Genomic DNA, 14,725 nt, shown 5'->3' on the forward strand with positions numbered 1-14,725 from the left:
CTACGAGAGGATTAACTTCTGTTTAGTCAGTGTTAGCGCTCACAGCGGTGACCCCCGTTGGTGTAGCATTACTCCAATTGTCAAGATTATAAGAAAAACCTAATTCTTCTCAAACATCCTCTCCTCCATTTCTTCAGCTGTAAGCACATTATAACAAGATAGGGTGGTGTAGGTAGGTCTTGGGAAGTTCCTTTCCTGTCTGTTCTTAGGATGTACTTATTCCAGATTCAGTATATTACAAGTCTTCAACGCTGGCCTCCTCTGCTCTTAACAGCCAATGATATAACAATATCTCTATCTCAATGACTACAATGTACTGTAATCAGTGTCATTGTTATATGAGCAGATCCCTCATGTAATCAAGAATACAATTTTTATGCAACCATAGTGTCAGTTGGACTGCAAAGTTGGCGTAGGTAACAGTTGCTTGCATTTCTGCCTGATTCATGATCTCTTGACTTAGTTCCGTGGTAATGGCTTGTTTTTTTTTTTTTCTTTTTTTCTTTTTTTCTTTTATGCACTGCCATTATCCTCTGCCTTACACTTTGGGGCCATGGTGAAGAACAAAAAGTGGCAGGAAAAAGAAAGGGAAAAAAAAGCACAGCAGAAATGACAATTCAGAAAGGCATATGCACAAGAACAGAGGAAACAAAAAGATGGAGTATTGCAGCACTGGCAACTGAGGGATGAGACGCTGTTTTGCTCAGGCATTGTTTATTCCATTTTCTTCCACCACAAAAGCAAGATAATGTACGGTCCTCACTTACACTTCGTAGTCCAGCCGTTCATGTTGCTGACAAAAGCACCAAATGTAAAAACACACCTCCTTAATTGCTTCATGGAACTATGTTAACGCCATAAGACGAAACAGTCATAACCTAAGGAACTATTGTATCTCTATATTTGGTCCTTGCAACATCTTTAGTTCTGGTTACAACATAATCAACTTGGTAATTATCATCTATGCCTTTTAAAACTTTAACTTTTAATATTGGTGTGTGCATTTTAATGAGAAAAGACACTATTTACTAATGTGAAAGACAGTGTGAATGTATACAAACTTTTATTTTCTTTACATTTGTAGACTGTAAAATAAATGATTATTAACCTGCAAAATCAGAACATGAATTTCCAGGATAAACTACATTTTCTCCTGTTACACTGGTTTCAGCCATAAATCTTGAAATGACCGTATTACTGTAGTTCGTGGCTCGGTTTTAGTTTCAAAGTCATACATCCTCAAACTAAAAGCTTTGTACTGTATATCACGATTGTAGACTTACTATACTGCTTATCAGTAGATTTCTTTTGTCATTACCAGAACTATCCCTTTTCCGAAATACAATTTACACATCTCTGGTACTGTTCTTATTCCTGCACACACGACCCTTCACCTCACCTAGTTCTGTCAGTATTAAATTTTTCATATTTTATTAGGGTTTTCCAACATGTTTTGATAGTAGTACTATATTATGTATGAAACGTCTGAAATTTGGTTAGAATTAAGGAAATTTATATTTGTTCTTAATATATCAAATATTGTTCCTTTCACATTTTTTTTTCTTCTTAGAACCTGCTGAAAAGTTGGAAAATCGAACATTAACTGTAGGAGATTTGAAGTGTCAATTGACTGAAGTGAATAAAATCATCCAACAACTGGAAAGTATTAGATCCACTTTGCAAGATAAATATGCCGGCCATATAGCTGTGAATGCTTGCCCGCAGATGTAATTACTTTATTCAAGTTTTAAGTACTTGCAATTATGTGAAAATTGACCAGAAAATGTGGTTCTTCATGTAAATTGTTTTATATTTATATTCTCTAGGTTAGGTTAACAGCTAAGGTGAAATATTATTTTTGTATTTTATCATGTATATTTTTGCTGTACATTTTTATTTAAAAGCTGTATTAGATGAAAATTATATGGAGAACACTAAAAGAAAGATCTGCTAAGTTGCATATGAAAATTACCAGACAATACTTTGGAATAATGTAATAAATTTTTCAACTATTTTTTTTGCAAACTTTGTATAAGATTTTGATAATTTAGTGAACGGATATTACTGTTGTGTGCTCAGGACATGTAAAGCAGAGGTTTATGAAATTTTCAAATTCAGTACTTCTCGCCCTAAAAATTATTGTATATAAAATAGGGTGTAAAAAAAAAAAAAAAAAAAAAAAAACTTTTCAATGATCAGCATTTGGCTTTGTGCATGCATTATTGTAGTTGTGATAATTTTTTGTTTTGTGTAAAGATGTTAAGAGTATATTTTACCTCTGCTTTTTATTTAAACTTTCCAGTTGCATATCAGAGTACATATTTTTAAAATGCAAAATAAAAACCCCGCCTTTTCTATATACTCTTTACTGTAATATTTTGTTCTATTAAAATGTAAAAACTATGTACTGTATATTCAGATTATCACTTTTTTTCTATTTTTATTCAGGCCATATTTTTCATCTTTCCAATTCCCAGCACACTCGAACACAAAACTTGGTCTGGAGTGTCCACCCACTTGGAATAGCAACTCCCATCCTAGGAAGGCAGTTTGAAGACAAGGTTTCATCACCCTCTACAGAGAGTTGCTTGCAACTTCTTGACACCGTCAGGCACTCTTATGGGGGGGGGGGGGGGGTTAGCCTTTCGCTTGAGACAAATGATCAATGTTCCCCTCAATTGAGCCACCCTACCCTTTGGGGTTTTCTACAAACACAATCCACAAGTGGTGCTAGCTGTTCAAAGTAGTTGGAAAACCAGGTAGCCCAAAAATTACAAATTTTAAGTAATTTGTATTTTTCCTAACAGTACTTACCTCGAACTACTTTCTTAGGAGTATCTGGGATCTCCTCCCAACCGACCAGAGTTTTGTGTAGTTTACCCTAGTCCCATTTTCTATGAGGGGTAACCTCAGGCGGAGTGATACGCGCCCTGAGGCTAAACCCGGGTCAGAGAGCATGCTTGCTCAGGTCTCGACCTCCAGTAAGTTCGTGATAGCTTAGGTATCTATGAAGTCCAGCAAGGCACTAGGGGTAGGATGGGCGGGCCATTACCCGAAAGTAGTTCGAGGTAAGTAGTTAGGAAAAATACAAATTACTTAAAATTTGTGATTTGTTCCAACACAGAGTACTTAGCTCGAACTACTTTCTTAGGAAACTTATACCTTAGGAGGTGGGAGTGTCCTTCAGGACCTAGAGACCGTGACGAGTATAGTAGAGGAACCTAGGTAGGAGACTAGGTTCTGCTGACCACAGAGAAAATAGGGAAAACTACGCAAAAAAACCATCTTGGTGTCTAAGTAACTCACTTCTGCAAGCATCCTAGGAGACATGTCCTTCCAATGATAGTGTATCCCATAGCAGTTTCAGGGGGGTACGAGTCATTTCCGGTAAGGGAATAGGGGAAGAAAGAACAAGGGGGCTCAGGAAGGAACCTGTGTCTCTTGGATTTACTACCCACAGTTACCACTGGGGCTACACCTTTAAACCGTTTGGAGCGCGGAAATGACGGGACCGAGCGAGAACCCGTCTAGGGACTTTCTCGAGTAGTCCTTCAAGTAGCGAGCCGTAAAGGTCGACTGGCTAGACCAAGTAGCTGTCCTCAGGATTTGGCCCACTGGCATATTTTCTCGAACGCCAATGAAGTACTTAGACCCCTAATGTCGTGGGGTCTGGGCTTTCCTGGAAGGGGGACCCCTGCACTACTGTAGGCCCTGACGATCACTTGCCGTAGCCAGGAGATAGTGTTCTTGGAGACTGGCTTCTTCACAGTCCCGAGGAAAACGAACAGACTTTTGATCTCGGGTCGAAGCCTAGCTGTCCTCTCTAAATACTTCCATACTGGCCTAACAGGGCACAGCAGCAAGGCCCTCGGGTTGTCCGAACGAGGGATAGCTGGCACTGAGAACCCTTCAACTTTGGGGTCCCAAACAGCTGGATTCTGAGTCTTGGCTACGAAGGAGGGTAAGAATCTGAAAGTAGCTTCTCACCAGCCCTTCGAGTGTGAGATCTCGTACGACAGGCCATGAATCTCACCTACTCTTTTGCTGATGCCAGATCTAACAGAAAGACTGTCTTGAGGGTGAGCTCGTCTAGAATGTCTTTGAGAGGCTTGAAGGGAGGTTCCGAAAGCATCTTCAGTACCCTAGCCACATCCCACTGGGGCACTCTAGCGGCTCATTGGGAACACGACTGCTCGAAGCTCTTGATGAGCATCGAGATATGTCTGGAGGCACCTGGGTCAATGCCCTTCAGGAGGAAGACTTGCCCCAGCGCTTCCCGGACCTCTTTAATGGCTGGAATGGACGTGCCCACTTCGTCCCTGAGATAGACCAGGAAGTCTGCTATCTCGTGAATGGAGGCCCCTAACGGCCTGATGTTCTTCGAGGAGCACCCCCTTAGAAAAGGTTGCCCACTTCGCCTGGTACACCACGACTGACGAACGCCTCGGGTACCCTGACATCCTCGATGCCGTCGTCGTCAAATATCCTTCCTTTCTCAGGAGACACTCGATAACCTCCACGTGTTTAGGGTTTTCGTGGAACCTTTGGAAGTGAGGCTGCCAGAGAAGGTCTGATCTGTCTGGAAATGGCCAAGGTGGAAGGCGTGCCAGTTTGCTAACCACTCACTCTCCAGCCACCAAGGCGCTACCCAAGTCATCCACAGGTTGGCCGTCCGTCTCACCCTGTGAGGACCTGTCTGAGCATCCCAAAGGGTGGGAAGGCGTAAACGTCGAGGTTGTCCCAAAGGTGTTGGAAGACGTCCTCGAATGCTGCTGCTGGATCTGGCACAGGAGAACAAAACACGGGGAAGCTGTGCGTTTAGTCTCGTGGCGAAGAGGTCTATCACCGGCGAACCCCACTTCAGGAAGAGGGTTTTGGCCTCTTCTGGGTGTAGGGACCACTCGCGACCTACCACTTGACCCATCCTGCTGAGGCTGTCGTCCAGGACGTTCCTCTTCCCCCCGAATTGAACCTGGCTGAAAAAATTGATTTGTTTCACTTCGGCCCATTCTAGGAACTCCATCATGAGACTGCACCGTTCCTTCGACTTCAGTCCTCCTTGATTTTACACGTAGACCACCACCGTGGCGTTGCCGCACATCGGAGCCACGGTGTTTCCCCGGGGTAGATGGACGAACTCTAGGCACGCCCTTTGTACGGCCATCATCTCCAGCACGTTTATGTGCAGGTTTGTCTCCTCGATTTCCCATTTTCCTCTTGCCGTTTTGTCGAGAAGATGGGCACCCCAGCCCTCCTTGGATGCGTCCGTGAACAGGAGCATCTCCGGAGGGTCGGTTGCGAAAGGCATTCCCTTGAGGATGTTCGTTCTGATGTTCCACCACTCCAGGACTTCCTCCGTCTCCTGGGACACCGGGACCATCTTATGCGGAGAGTTCTATCAGTCTTTGGCTCTCCTGGACTGGCCCTACAGGAAGGGCCGGAGTATCTGTTCTAAGTTGTCCAGTCTCTCTGCGGAGGGGAAGGCCCTCGCCAACAGGGAATCTAGGACCATCCCTAGGTAGGTCATCCTGGTGGAGGGTATCAGCTGGGACTTCTCCAGGTTGATGATACTCAAGACGTTGCAGAATGAAGGAGCTTCGCTCCTTACTCCCTCAGTACTTCCTCTGAGGCTGAAAACAACCACCAGTCATCTAGGTACCAAATCAGGCGGACGCCCTGTTCGTGTGCCCAGGCTGCAACTGTTGCGAAGACCCTCGTGAAGCCCTGAGGGGCTGTTGACAGTCCGAAGCAGAGGGTTTTGAGTTGCAACGGTTGGGTACTCCATTTTACCCTTAGGTACTTCATGCTGGAGGGATGGACAGGGACCTGGAAGTAGGCGTCTTTGAGGTCTATGGACATCATGAAGTCCTCCTACTTCAAGGCCGCTCGGACCGACTTCGGAGTGTCCATCTTGAAGTCGGTCTTGCACACGAATTTGTTGAGGGCTGAGAGGTCTATGACCGGTCTCCAGCCCCTGTCGCCTTATCCACCAGGAAGAGCCTGCTGTAGAACCCTGAACCCGGGTTCTTGACTGGTTCTACAGCCCCTTTCGCCAGCATTGCCGAGCCGCCTTCCTGTAATGCTGCTACTCTCAAGGGGTCCTTGGGTGCCAACCACTGCACCTGTTGATCTGGGATCAGAGGTCGGGGGGGGGGGGGGGGGTGTCCGCTAGGAAGGGCAACCTGTACCCCTCCTTTAGTACTGCTACGGTCCACGGATCCGCTCCGTGGTCCCGCCATGCTTGCCAAGATCGCTTGAGGTATTCCCCCACCTGAGGCGTCGGCAGGAGTAGGGAGCCTCCCCTCCTACCTCCTTCGAGAGGCGCGGCCTGAACGCCCTCTCCTGGAGCCCGAGTAGGACTGTCTGAAGGCTAACTGTGGAGTTGAAGCTCCTCTACAGGGGGCAAGGTAAAGATTGTGTGTGCCAACTTCTACATCCGACGGGCGGACGGAGCCGAAGAGACACTGGGCAAAGATGCGGGGGCCCTCTCCAGCGGCCTCTGAGGTAGGCACTGGAGAGGCAAGAGCCCTGTTCGACCTGCTAGGGGGAAAGCCACTTTGCCTTCGTCACGGATGGAGCCGTCGGGACGGGGGTAGCCGTCGTGGGTCTAACACACACACGCGCACACACAACCCCCCCCCACCGGAAATCCGTGGGGTGTAAGAACCCTGTCATGTCAGCGGCCGCCTCCAATCCTTGGATGGGGCTGGCCGGGACGATGGCACGGCTGGCTCCATCACGGATTGAGCCACCGGGACGGAGGTAGCCGTCATGGGTCTACCCCCTCCCGGGGACTCCGTGCGGTGCGAGTACCCTGGTATACCAGCGGTTGACACGAAGCCTGAATGGAGCTTTCGTGGTACCGGGTATAGATGCCATGCTGCCGGGTCGAGCCGGCAGGTGCCTACGCTAGACAGATGGAGCTCCTGCGGAGATCCATGGAGCTGCGGGCTTTCCCGGGCTGGCTGGTTGGTTCCTTCGTTCAGGGTGGGCCATCGAAGAACCGGAGCCCAGGACAAGGCTGACAGTCCGAAGGGGCGACTCTCTCCGCTGGGCGGGAGAAGTCGGAACCTTCGCGGGCTTATGCCTGTCCACCGAGACCTGGTGCAATGACTTCCGTCGATGATCGGGTCTGCTGGAGGAGACGTACCGCGAGGATGGCGAAGGAGCTCTAGGGAGCCAGCCAGTGAGGGCCTCTGCTGCACGGGGGTACCTACCAACCTGCTGAGGCCCGAGAGCCAGTCCTCATCCGTCGCGGGCTTCTGTTCGTCTAGCTTGTGGTGGGGTCTGATGAGGGCTAGTATTTTTCTGTACGCGGAGGCCTCGTCCGCTGAGCCTTCCGTGCTATCTCCTAGGCCTTCCTTCAGATGCTCTTCTGCCTGAGAAGGAGCACCTACAACGGGGGGTCCCTCTTGGGGTGAAGGCCTCCTTTGTCATGGTACGACTTTGGCGATTCTGGATGGAGGACAGGCATCGCCGCTGGGACGGAGGCCTCCGTCCTGGACTTCTCTCTCCCCACGGAGGACCAAGCTGCTGCAGGCTTCCTCGTGGTTGCTGGTTGTCTTTCACGTTCTGGCTGGCCTGTCGAAGTCTTGGAGGCTGGGACACGGCTACCAGACCGAAGGGGTGACTCTCCGCTGGGCGGAAGGAGTCGGAACCTTCGCGGACTTATGCCGGTCTGCCGGAGCCTGAAGTGAGGATTCCCTCCGACGTTCGGACCTGCTGTAGGGTACCTACTTCGGAGCGGGAGAACGAGCCCTTGGGAGCCAGCCAGAGGTACCCGGAACTGCTGAAGCTCCCAGGAGGTCTCGCCTCCTCTAAAGGTCCCTCGGAGCTCCATCCTCCGAGGAGAAAGAGAATGACTCGAAAGAGGAGCCCAAAGATTTGTAGGGCTGCACCGAAGGTTCCGAGTCGTCCCGCGTCGCTGGTGGTTCCTAATGTACGTCCGTAGGTGACGAAGGCTCCAGGAAGACTGGAGGGAGCGTTGCTAAAGGCGCTGGGGGAGAGTGAGGTAACTTCTTGCTAGGGAACCACGCCTCGAACTCTTCCTCCAGTCTCATGGGCGACCCGAAGGACGTCCTCGGCGGTGCCAATGCGAGGGGATCCGATGATGGCGAGTCCTCCTTCTCGGCGTCTCCCCCGGCTGCAGAAGTACCTGAAATACAGGCTCATGAAGCGGGGGAAGAGGCTGCAGCAGCCTTTTCCTACATAGGATCGTCGGAAGAGACGGGCCCCCCTGGCACCATGACTCCGTCCTCCGAAAACACACCCGTCTTTCCCTCAGGCCCCACACTTGCCTGGACCAACAAAACATCCCCACTAGCAGAAATCTCAGACTCCTGGGGAAGAGCAATGCTCTTCCCTGCAACTGACTTACCTCGTCCCCTACTCTGGGTAGGGGAAGGTGGCTGAGAAGCTCTACCCAACAAGGCATCGGGAGAAGTAAGCGGCGAGGAGAGGCTCGGTTTCCTATGTGACCTCTTGGACGCCTTCTTCTTGGTGCCGTAGCGCACCCACTGCACCTCGTTCCAGGACACGCACTCTGGACAAGTGGCTGTAGGAGAACATAAGCTGCCCCCACACAACGAACGCAGAGGGACAGGGTAGGAAGGATATAGAATGAACACAATGGGACCACGTAGGGACCGCGTGAGACACAAAGGGTCGCACTGGGTAAGGAAAGAGCGTCGAGATGTTATCGCTACGTGACCAGAGAACTTACTGGAGATCGAGACCTGAGCAAGCATGCTCTCTGACCCGGGGTTAGCATCAGGGCGCGTATCACTCCGCCTGAGGATACCCCTCATAGAAAACGGGACTAGGGTAAACTGCACAAAACTGGTCGGTTGGGAGGAGATCCCAGATACTCCTAAGAATGAATTGAATTGAATATGGGAGATCCTCCTAAGAAAGTAGTTCGAGGTAAGTACTGTGTTGGAACAAACTGCAATTTTAGGGGGAGTACTCAGGTGCTCCTCCCAGTTTCCAATGGAGTTGGAAGGTATGACTAGATTTCACCTTAAAGGGTTGTGTGCAACCTGTCTCCCAATTCTTAACATCATGATAATAGTTACAGTATGCTGGGATCACGTTCGAGGAGGTCAAGTCAATGGCACTACTTGCTAAGGGCAAGTGGAAACCAGGATCGCCTCTACGACAAAGGGCATTCATCTCACCCGTCTTGTCATGGAAGTAGGGGACAAGAGAGACCCAAGGGTCCCATTCTCGGATGGTCTTAACCTTCTGCACAAGATGGCACGTCCCATTGTCTTTTCTCGTCCGATAGGATCAGAGTGAAAAAGAACCTGGAGTCGGGAGGTAAAGGTTACCATTCCCCTAATAGTAGTAGTCACCTGTCACGACACATGGCCCCGAGTTGTTACCAAACCAGTCAGCAGTGCCTTAAATTTTTTCTGGATTTGACCGCAGTGTTGGTACCGGCTATTCCAATAACTCCCTTGTTTTTATCAAAACACTGCGTTAGTAGAATACTATTTTCCAGCATAGAACACCCCGATAAAGACATTCTTTGCACAACTACTTTCCATCTAGCCATTGGAAGATATACACGTAGTTGGATATGCAACATCTAATTTGCCCTCTGCAACCCAATTAAAGGTAGGCAATGAAAATTTTCTATGTCAGCCTGACCAGGCAGATTTGGATTGTGGGCTTTAAGGGACCTTTGTCTAACTCAGTTAGCCATCCAAGTCTTTACTGTGGTGGGAGTTGCGGACGGGATGTCGGTATAGAATATCTCGTGCCCGGAAGTTTCGGAGGATACTGTTGACCATTATGTGGTAACCAGGCACCTCTATTAGAGGCACTCATAGGTATCTCCACTTCTATCTGATGAGGAGATTCCTCCTTGTGAAAGGCATCAAGAGATTGGACACGCAGTGTAAGCACTACTGTACAGTAGTATCCACACAAACGTAGTGCATGTGTACATTTCTCTTGATAATAAACTTTACATTATTATATGCAGTAATGTAGGGTGGTATAGTAAAATATTTGTAATAACCTGATACTGACTTGAAACTTGAAAGTATCTGAGTTAGGCTATGCATATTAACCATAGGGCTACTTATATAGAGTAACTTGTGAACGATCTCTTGGTTCCCATTGAGTTCTTTGGTTGAGGACTGCCTATATTAGGTCAAAGCAGTTACCAGACCTTGAGTAGCTTCAATTATGAACTGCTCACAGCCGGATCTAGACAAAATCCAAAGCTTTATCCACGGCCACGGCAATCAGTACGAGAAACTGAATTCAAGAACTTCCTAAGGTGAGCATTAAAAACAAAGATATTTCTGTCATCTTGTACCTTAGTGATAATGGTAAGAAGACAATCTTATATAGAATCATCCATGTCCAAGTTCCGGTAGATCAAGCACCAATATTAATTGAAATGTCTACCACAACCTTATATTACCAAATTCTTAATAACATCCACATACGTAGGACATATATGAAATGGTATTCTTCGTAATGTACACCGTCAGTTATTTTCTTCTTAAAATCAATAAGGATCACAGATGAGTGCCTCATTTGAAAAACCAATGTTTTGGAGCATTAAAGATTATACTGTATGGATGCAAAGTTAAGGCCTTGAACATTGGCAAGCAAGCCACGAATATTGTAATACAATATACGATCCTGGGTAAGTCTACGACATACTGGTCCCAGATTTTGCCCAATGTCTCCAGACAGGATAAGAATTAAAAGCGATAAAAAATGATCATATTTCTAAAATAACTCGAGAATAACTCATCTATTTATATCTACACACACAAATAGATGGAATTTATTAACATACCAGAGCTGACACACCATCGAAAGCAAAGTACCTTACAGGATAGCCACCTCAACCAAATGGAGGACAATACGGAGGGTTTTGAAAATTAAAACCTGTGAGGAACATAAAATAAAAAGATAAAAGCAAAGACAATTTCCTGATTAACCACAAGGCATCCATGGCTCTTCTACTGAGCCAGCCCAACACCATTTCAAAGGAAAGTGAGGTGGCGGAATGCGTCGTTGCCATGGCACATAGGAAAAAGGAATATGATCATGCACCGGATAGCGATACTTACGGACAGTAGGTATGAGGTTGAACCATGATACAAACTATCAAGAGATGGTCGATACCTCGGCCTTCCATCTACTATATGGACGAACAGGAAACTACTGTATTCTGATATGATCTAACCGAAATTGCAGTTATGGACTCCATCAAAAAGGTAATAATGTCAATTAAGTGGGAGAACTGGGAAGAACTAGATGAGGATCAGAGGTCATATGGGGCAAGCCAGACTCAAATGAACGAGTGAATGAAAGACAATGATCTTCAAAAGAGCCACCTTAGTCCGTGGTGAAATGGCAGTGCGACTCGTTCTCACAAGCAAACGAGGGAAGACTGTTTTCACAGCTAGAAGTCCTCCTGCAGGAACTTTGCTTGAAAGGTTTCGCCACCAAGTGAAGATGGTAAAGTAGTAGTCACCAAAAACAATAGGACTGGATCGTGCACCAGAAGGGCAGAGGCCTTAGCCACGGGATCAATCAGTCTCCAAGAGTGACTGGTGACCATTCAGCCCGAGGGGTGATAATTCACTCCTGAAATGATCACAATCAAGTAATCCCCAACGGCTCAGGAAAAGTAGTAATGGAAAGGGGAACATCGGTCATGACAGGTCCCTCAAGGGTTCAAGAAAAGGAGGAATGGAATGGGGGAACATCAGTCATCACAGGTCCATCCAGGCCTCAGAAGAGGAATGGAGGGGGGAGACATCAGTCGTCAGGGCTCCCTTCGGGGTTCAGGGAAAAAAAGGAATGGAGTGGGGAAATATCAGTCGTCACAGACAAGAACTTTTTTCTTACAGCTACCAGATGATGGAGAACTATCCCTTTAGCTCGTTTCATGCAACATTCCTCCCACTGGAAGACTGACACTCCCTACAATTGTCACCTGGAAGTTTATACCACAACATGGTGACAAGTCTATACCACAATAGACATTAGGCAATAAAAGGGGTAACGTACCGCGAGGGTAATCCAGTGTGGTGATGTCATGATCGTAGAGCAGCAAGTAGACAGGCTCTAAACGCAACCAGCAGTATTTCATTTAACACGAGAGGAGTTGCTAAGTAAACTATTATATTTACCCATTTACCAACCGTTTTTTTCATTTTATTGTAGAAAATGGACATAGGAGTTAACCCAAACGACTTTAGTTTGCATCCGCATAGGAATAAATGACTCGCAATAAAGGTTAGTTGTTATAGGGGGAGGTATCACTATGAATATTGAATAAAATATTGGTTCCAAAGCGAGTAAACTCTTTAGACATAACCAACTTACCATTATGTACATGAACTCAACCTTACTCTGCTAAGCATACTTGTATAGTAAGAAATATTTTTATAAACTTCAATCTAAGTATTTATTTAGGAAGTCTTTTTAAGATTTAATAACAAAATCTGTTCAGCCCACGCAACATTTCATTGCATAAAAAACCTTTAGAAATAAAGAGATCAGGAAATTTAATTTTCACTGGTACAGATAATTATTACGAGGTACAATTGCAATTGAACACCCAAGTATTTTATACCACAGTAACTTTAAGCATCTTTCCAAAAGAAATGCTAATTTTCTCTCAATATAAAGTTAGAGTAATTTTCTCATTTTTCTACTTGAAACAATTGATCTTACAAGAAATTCAAGCACAGTTTCAAAAATTTTTCCCATTACCCCTTTGGTAAGAGTGTGCAGATCTACTAAAGCTATACAAGATTATTGTTACCATTTCATATACATGCTCATTTACATTTTCGAGTTTGTTTTACTGCTGCTTTACAGAATATAATTTCCAAGTTTGCTTTTTACTTCATTGTATTTCACTCTAAACAACCGAAATGTTTTTTCCTTCATTTTGAAAGCACTGACCGTGTAAAAAAAAAAAAAAAAAAAAAAAAAATTAAAAATTAAAAGTGGGTTATTCCGTAATACTGTAATTCCACAATAAATAACCGTCAAAAGATATAAAACTACTCTAGTAATAATGAACTTTACATTGTACAGAAATGTAATGGAAATATTTATTTCCTTTGATAAGAAGTATTCTAGATTAAATAGATTTCGCTTAAGCCCCGCGATTAATAATTAACATTCCACGATAAATAGCCGTCGATATAAAACTGACAGTAATAGTGGACTTGACATAATATAAAATAGTGAAAATATCCATTTGTTTTCTTTAAAACACTATTCTATAACGCATAATTTATAAGGTGTACAGTATATAAAAAAGGAAGAATCTGATGACAAAAAATACAGTACATATTTCCATGAGAAATTAAAATAAATTCACAGTTCATTACATAAGGTTTGTTCTCGTTTATTTGTTATAGGACCTTATGTGTCACTTTCACTATGACCTGTATGATTCCTGTTTTGGGTATTTCACAAGCTTGGAAATACTGACTGTACATTTAAGAACTGCGTTCAATGGCAATAAATGAAAATGACAAAGGCAAACTTTTACTTGTGAAAATAAACAAACAAAAGGAAGTATAAAAGACATTAAGATATTTTTGTAGAAATGGTAGGTATTAAAGGAATAAAAAGAATATCGTCGTGTCAACAATTTACATTAACGGTTAAGTTTTTGTTTCGTGGGTGGGCCATACTCTAGTGGCGGGGAGGCTATCTCTGCTTTTTAAATATTATGACATTGAAAAATAATATAGATCTTGCATAATCTAGAAGAAGGACCAGAATTGCAAGCATTTCAGTTGGTGGTAGGAAGAGATGAGATTATCACTACATCTCCAAGCTGAGGATGTTGTGTGTGTGTGTGCGTGTGTAGGGGGGGTGGGGGGCTAGGGTAGGAAATGTTGCCATTGGCTAGAATGGTGTGATTGCTACATAAAAAAAGCAGACTAAAATAGCTTACATATTAAAAAAAAAGGCTAGAATCCCTAAGACTTTGGTGGTTGGCTGAAGACAGGAGGAGGGGCTAATATTGGGGTTTTTTTCTTTTCAAGAGAAATTTCCCATGTGAAGTATGTGATATACAACCATGTGTTATACATAACTCAATCTTTTCTTATATTGAAATACAAATTTACATTTTTCATCATGTAGTTTATAGTAATTAAAAATAAAATGTAATAATGCCCATTTTTGTAAAATCACTATTGAACAGGTTTATCATCTTTCAAGTTTGTATATTGATGTTAATGGTTTTTTTTTTTTTATAATTTCCATTCAAGTATCATCAAACTGGACAGTATGTTCTTACAGTAATATGTAGTATAAACTATAAGGGGTTTAAAGGAAAAGGTTAAGGGGGGGGGGACAATTGTCGGGAAATGCAAAAACCAAAAATTATTAAAATATCCAATTCTATATCAGACCACTTCAGACACAAATGTGGACTTTCAAAACCCGATAAAATCTGTTCGTGTATAAATGCGATGGCTTGTATTCTCTGCATATGTAGTTGAATACTAAAATAAATTTTGTTATATAGAATCCCCCTACACACAGTGGATTCAAGAATAGCGCACCATGGGGACGAAAATATAACAAACAGGTTCTGCAAGGGGAACACTATGAAGTAGAGGTTAAAGAGGCCAGGCAGTTAGTTGGAGCACTGCAAGGTAATAATGCATAAAATAAAATTAAAAAGGTGGGCCTCATGACCGGCAATGAGTGACTAGGA

At 44.7% G+C, this 14,725-nt stretch overlaps 1 protein-coding gene across 1 annotated transcript in view; it reads left to right on the forward strand.

The window, feature by feature from the left end:
- The window catches only part of LOC137653510 (centrosomal protein of 85 kDa-like), a 133,815-nt gene extending 131,410 nt beyond the window's left edge, over nucleotides 1–2,405 (forward strand). The window contains exon 13 of the mRNA XM_068386959.1: nucleotides 1,571–2,405. Within this exon, the coding sequence (XP_068243060.1) occupies nucleotides 1,571–1,731 (161 nt within the window). The 3' untranslated portion in view covers nucleotides 1,732–2,405. The remainder of the gene's footprint in view (nucleotides 1–1,570) is intronic.
- Nucleotides 2,406–14,725: the final 12,320 nt, after the last annotated feature.

Source organism: Palaemon carinicauda, chromosome 14 (assembly GCF_036898095.1).
Source record: "Palaemon carinicauda isolate YSFRI2023 chromosome 14, ASM3689809v2, whole genome shotgun sequence".
In the NCBI taxonomy this organism is placed as follows: Eukaryota; Metazoa; Arthropoda; class Malacostraca; order Decapoda; family Palaemonidae; genus Palaemon; species Palaemon carinicauda.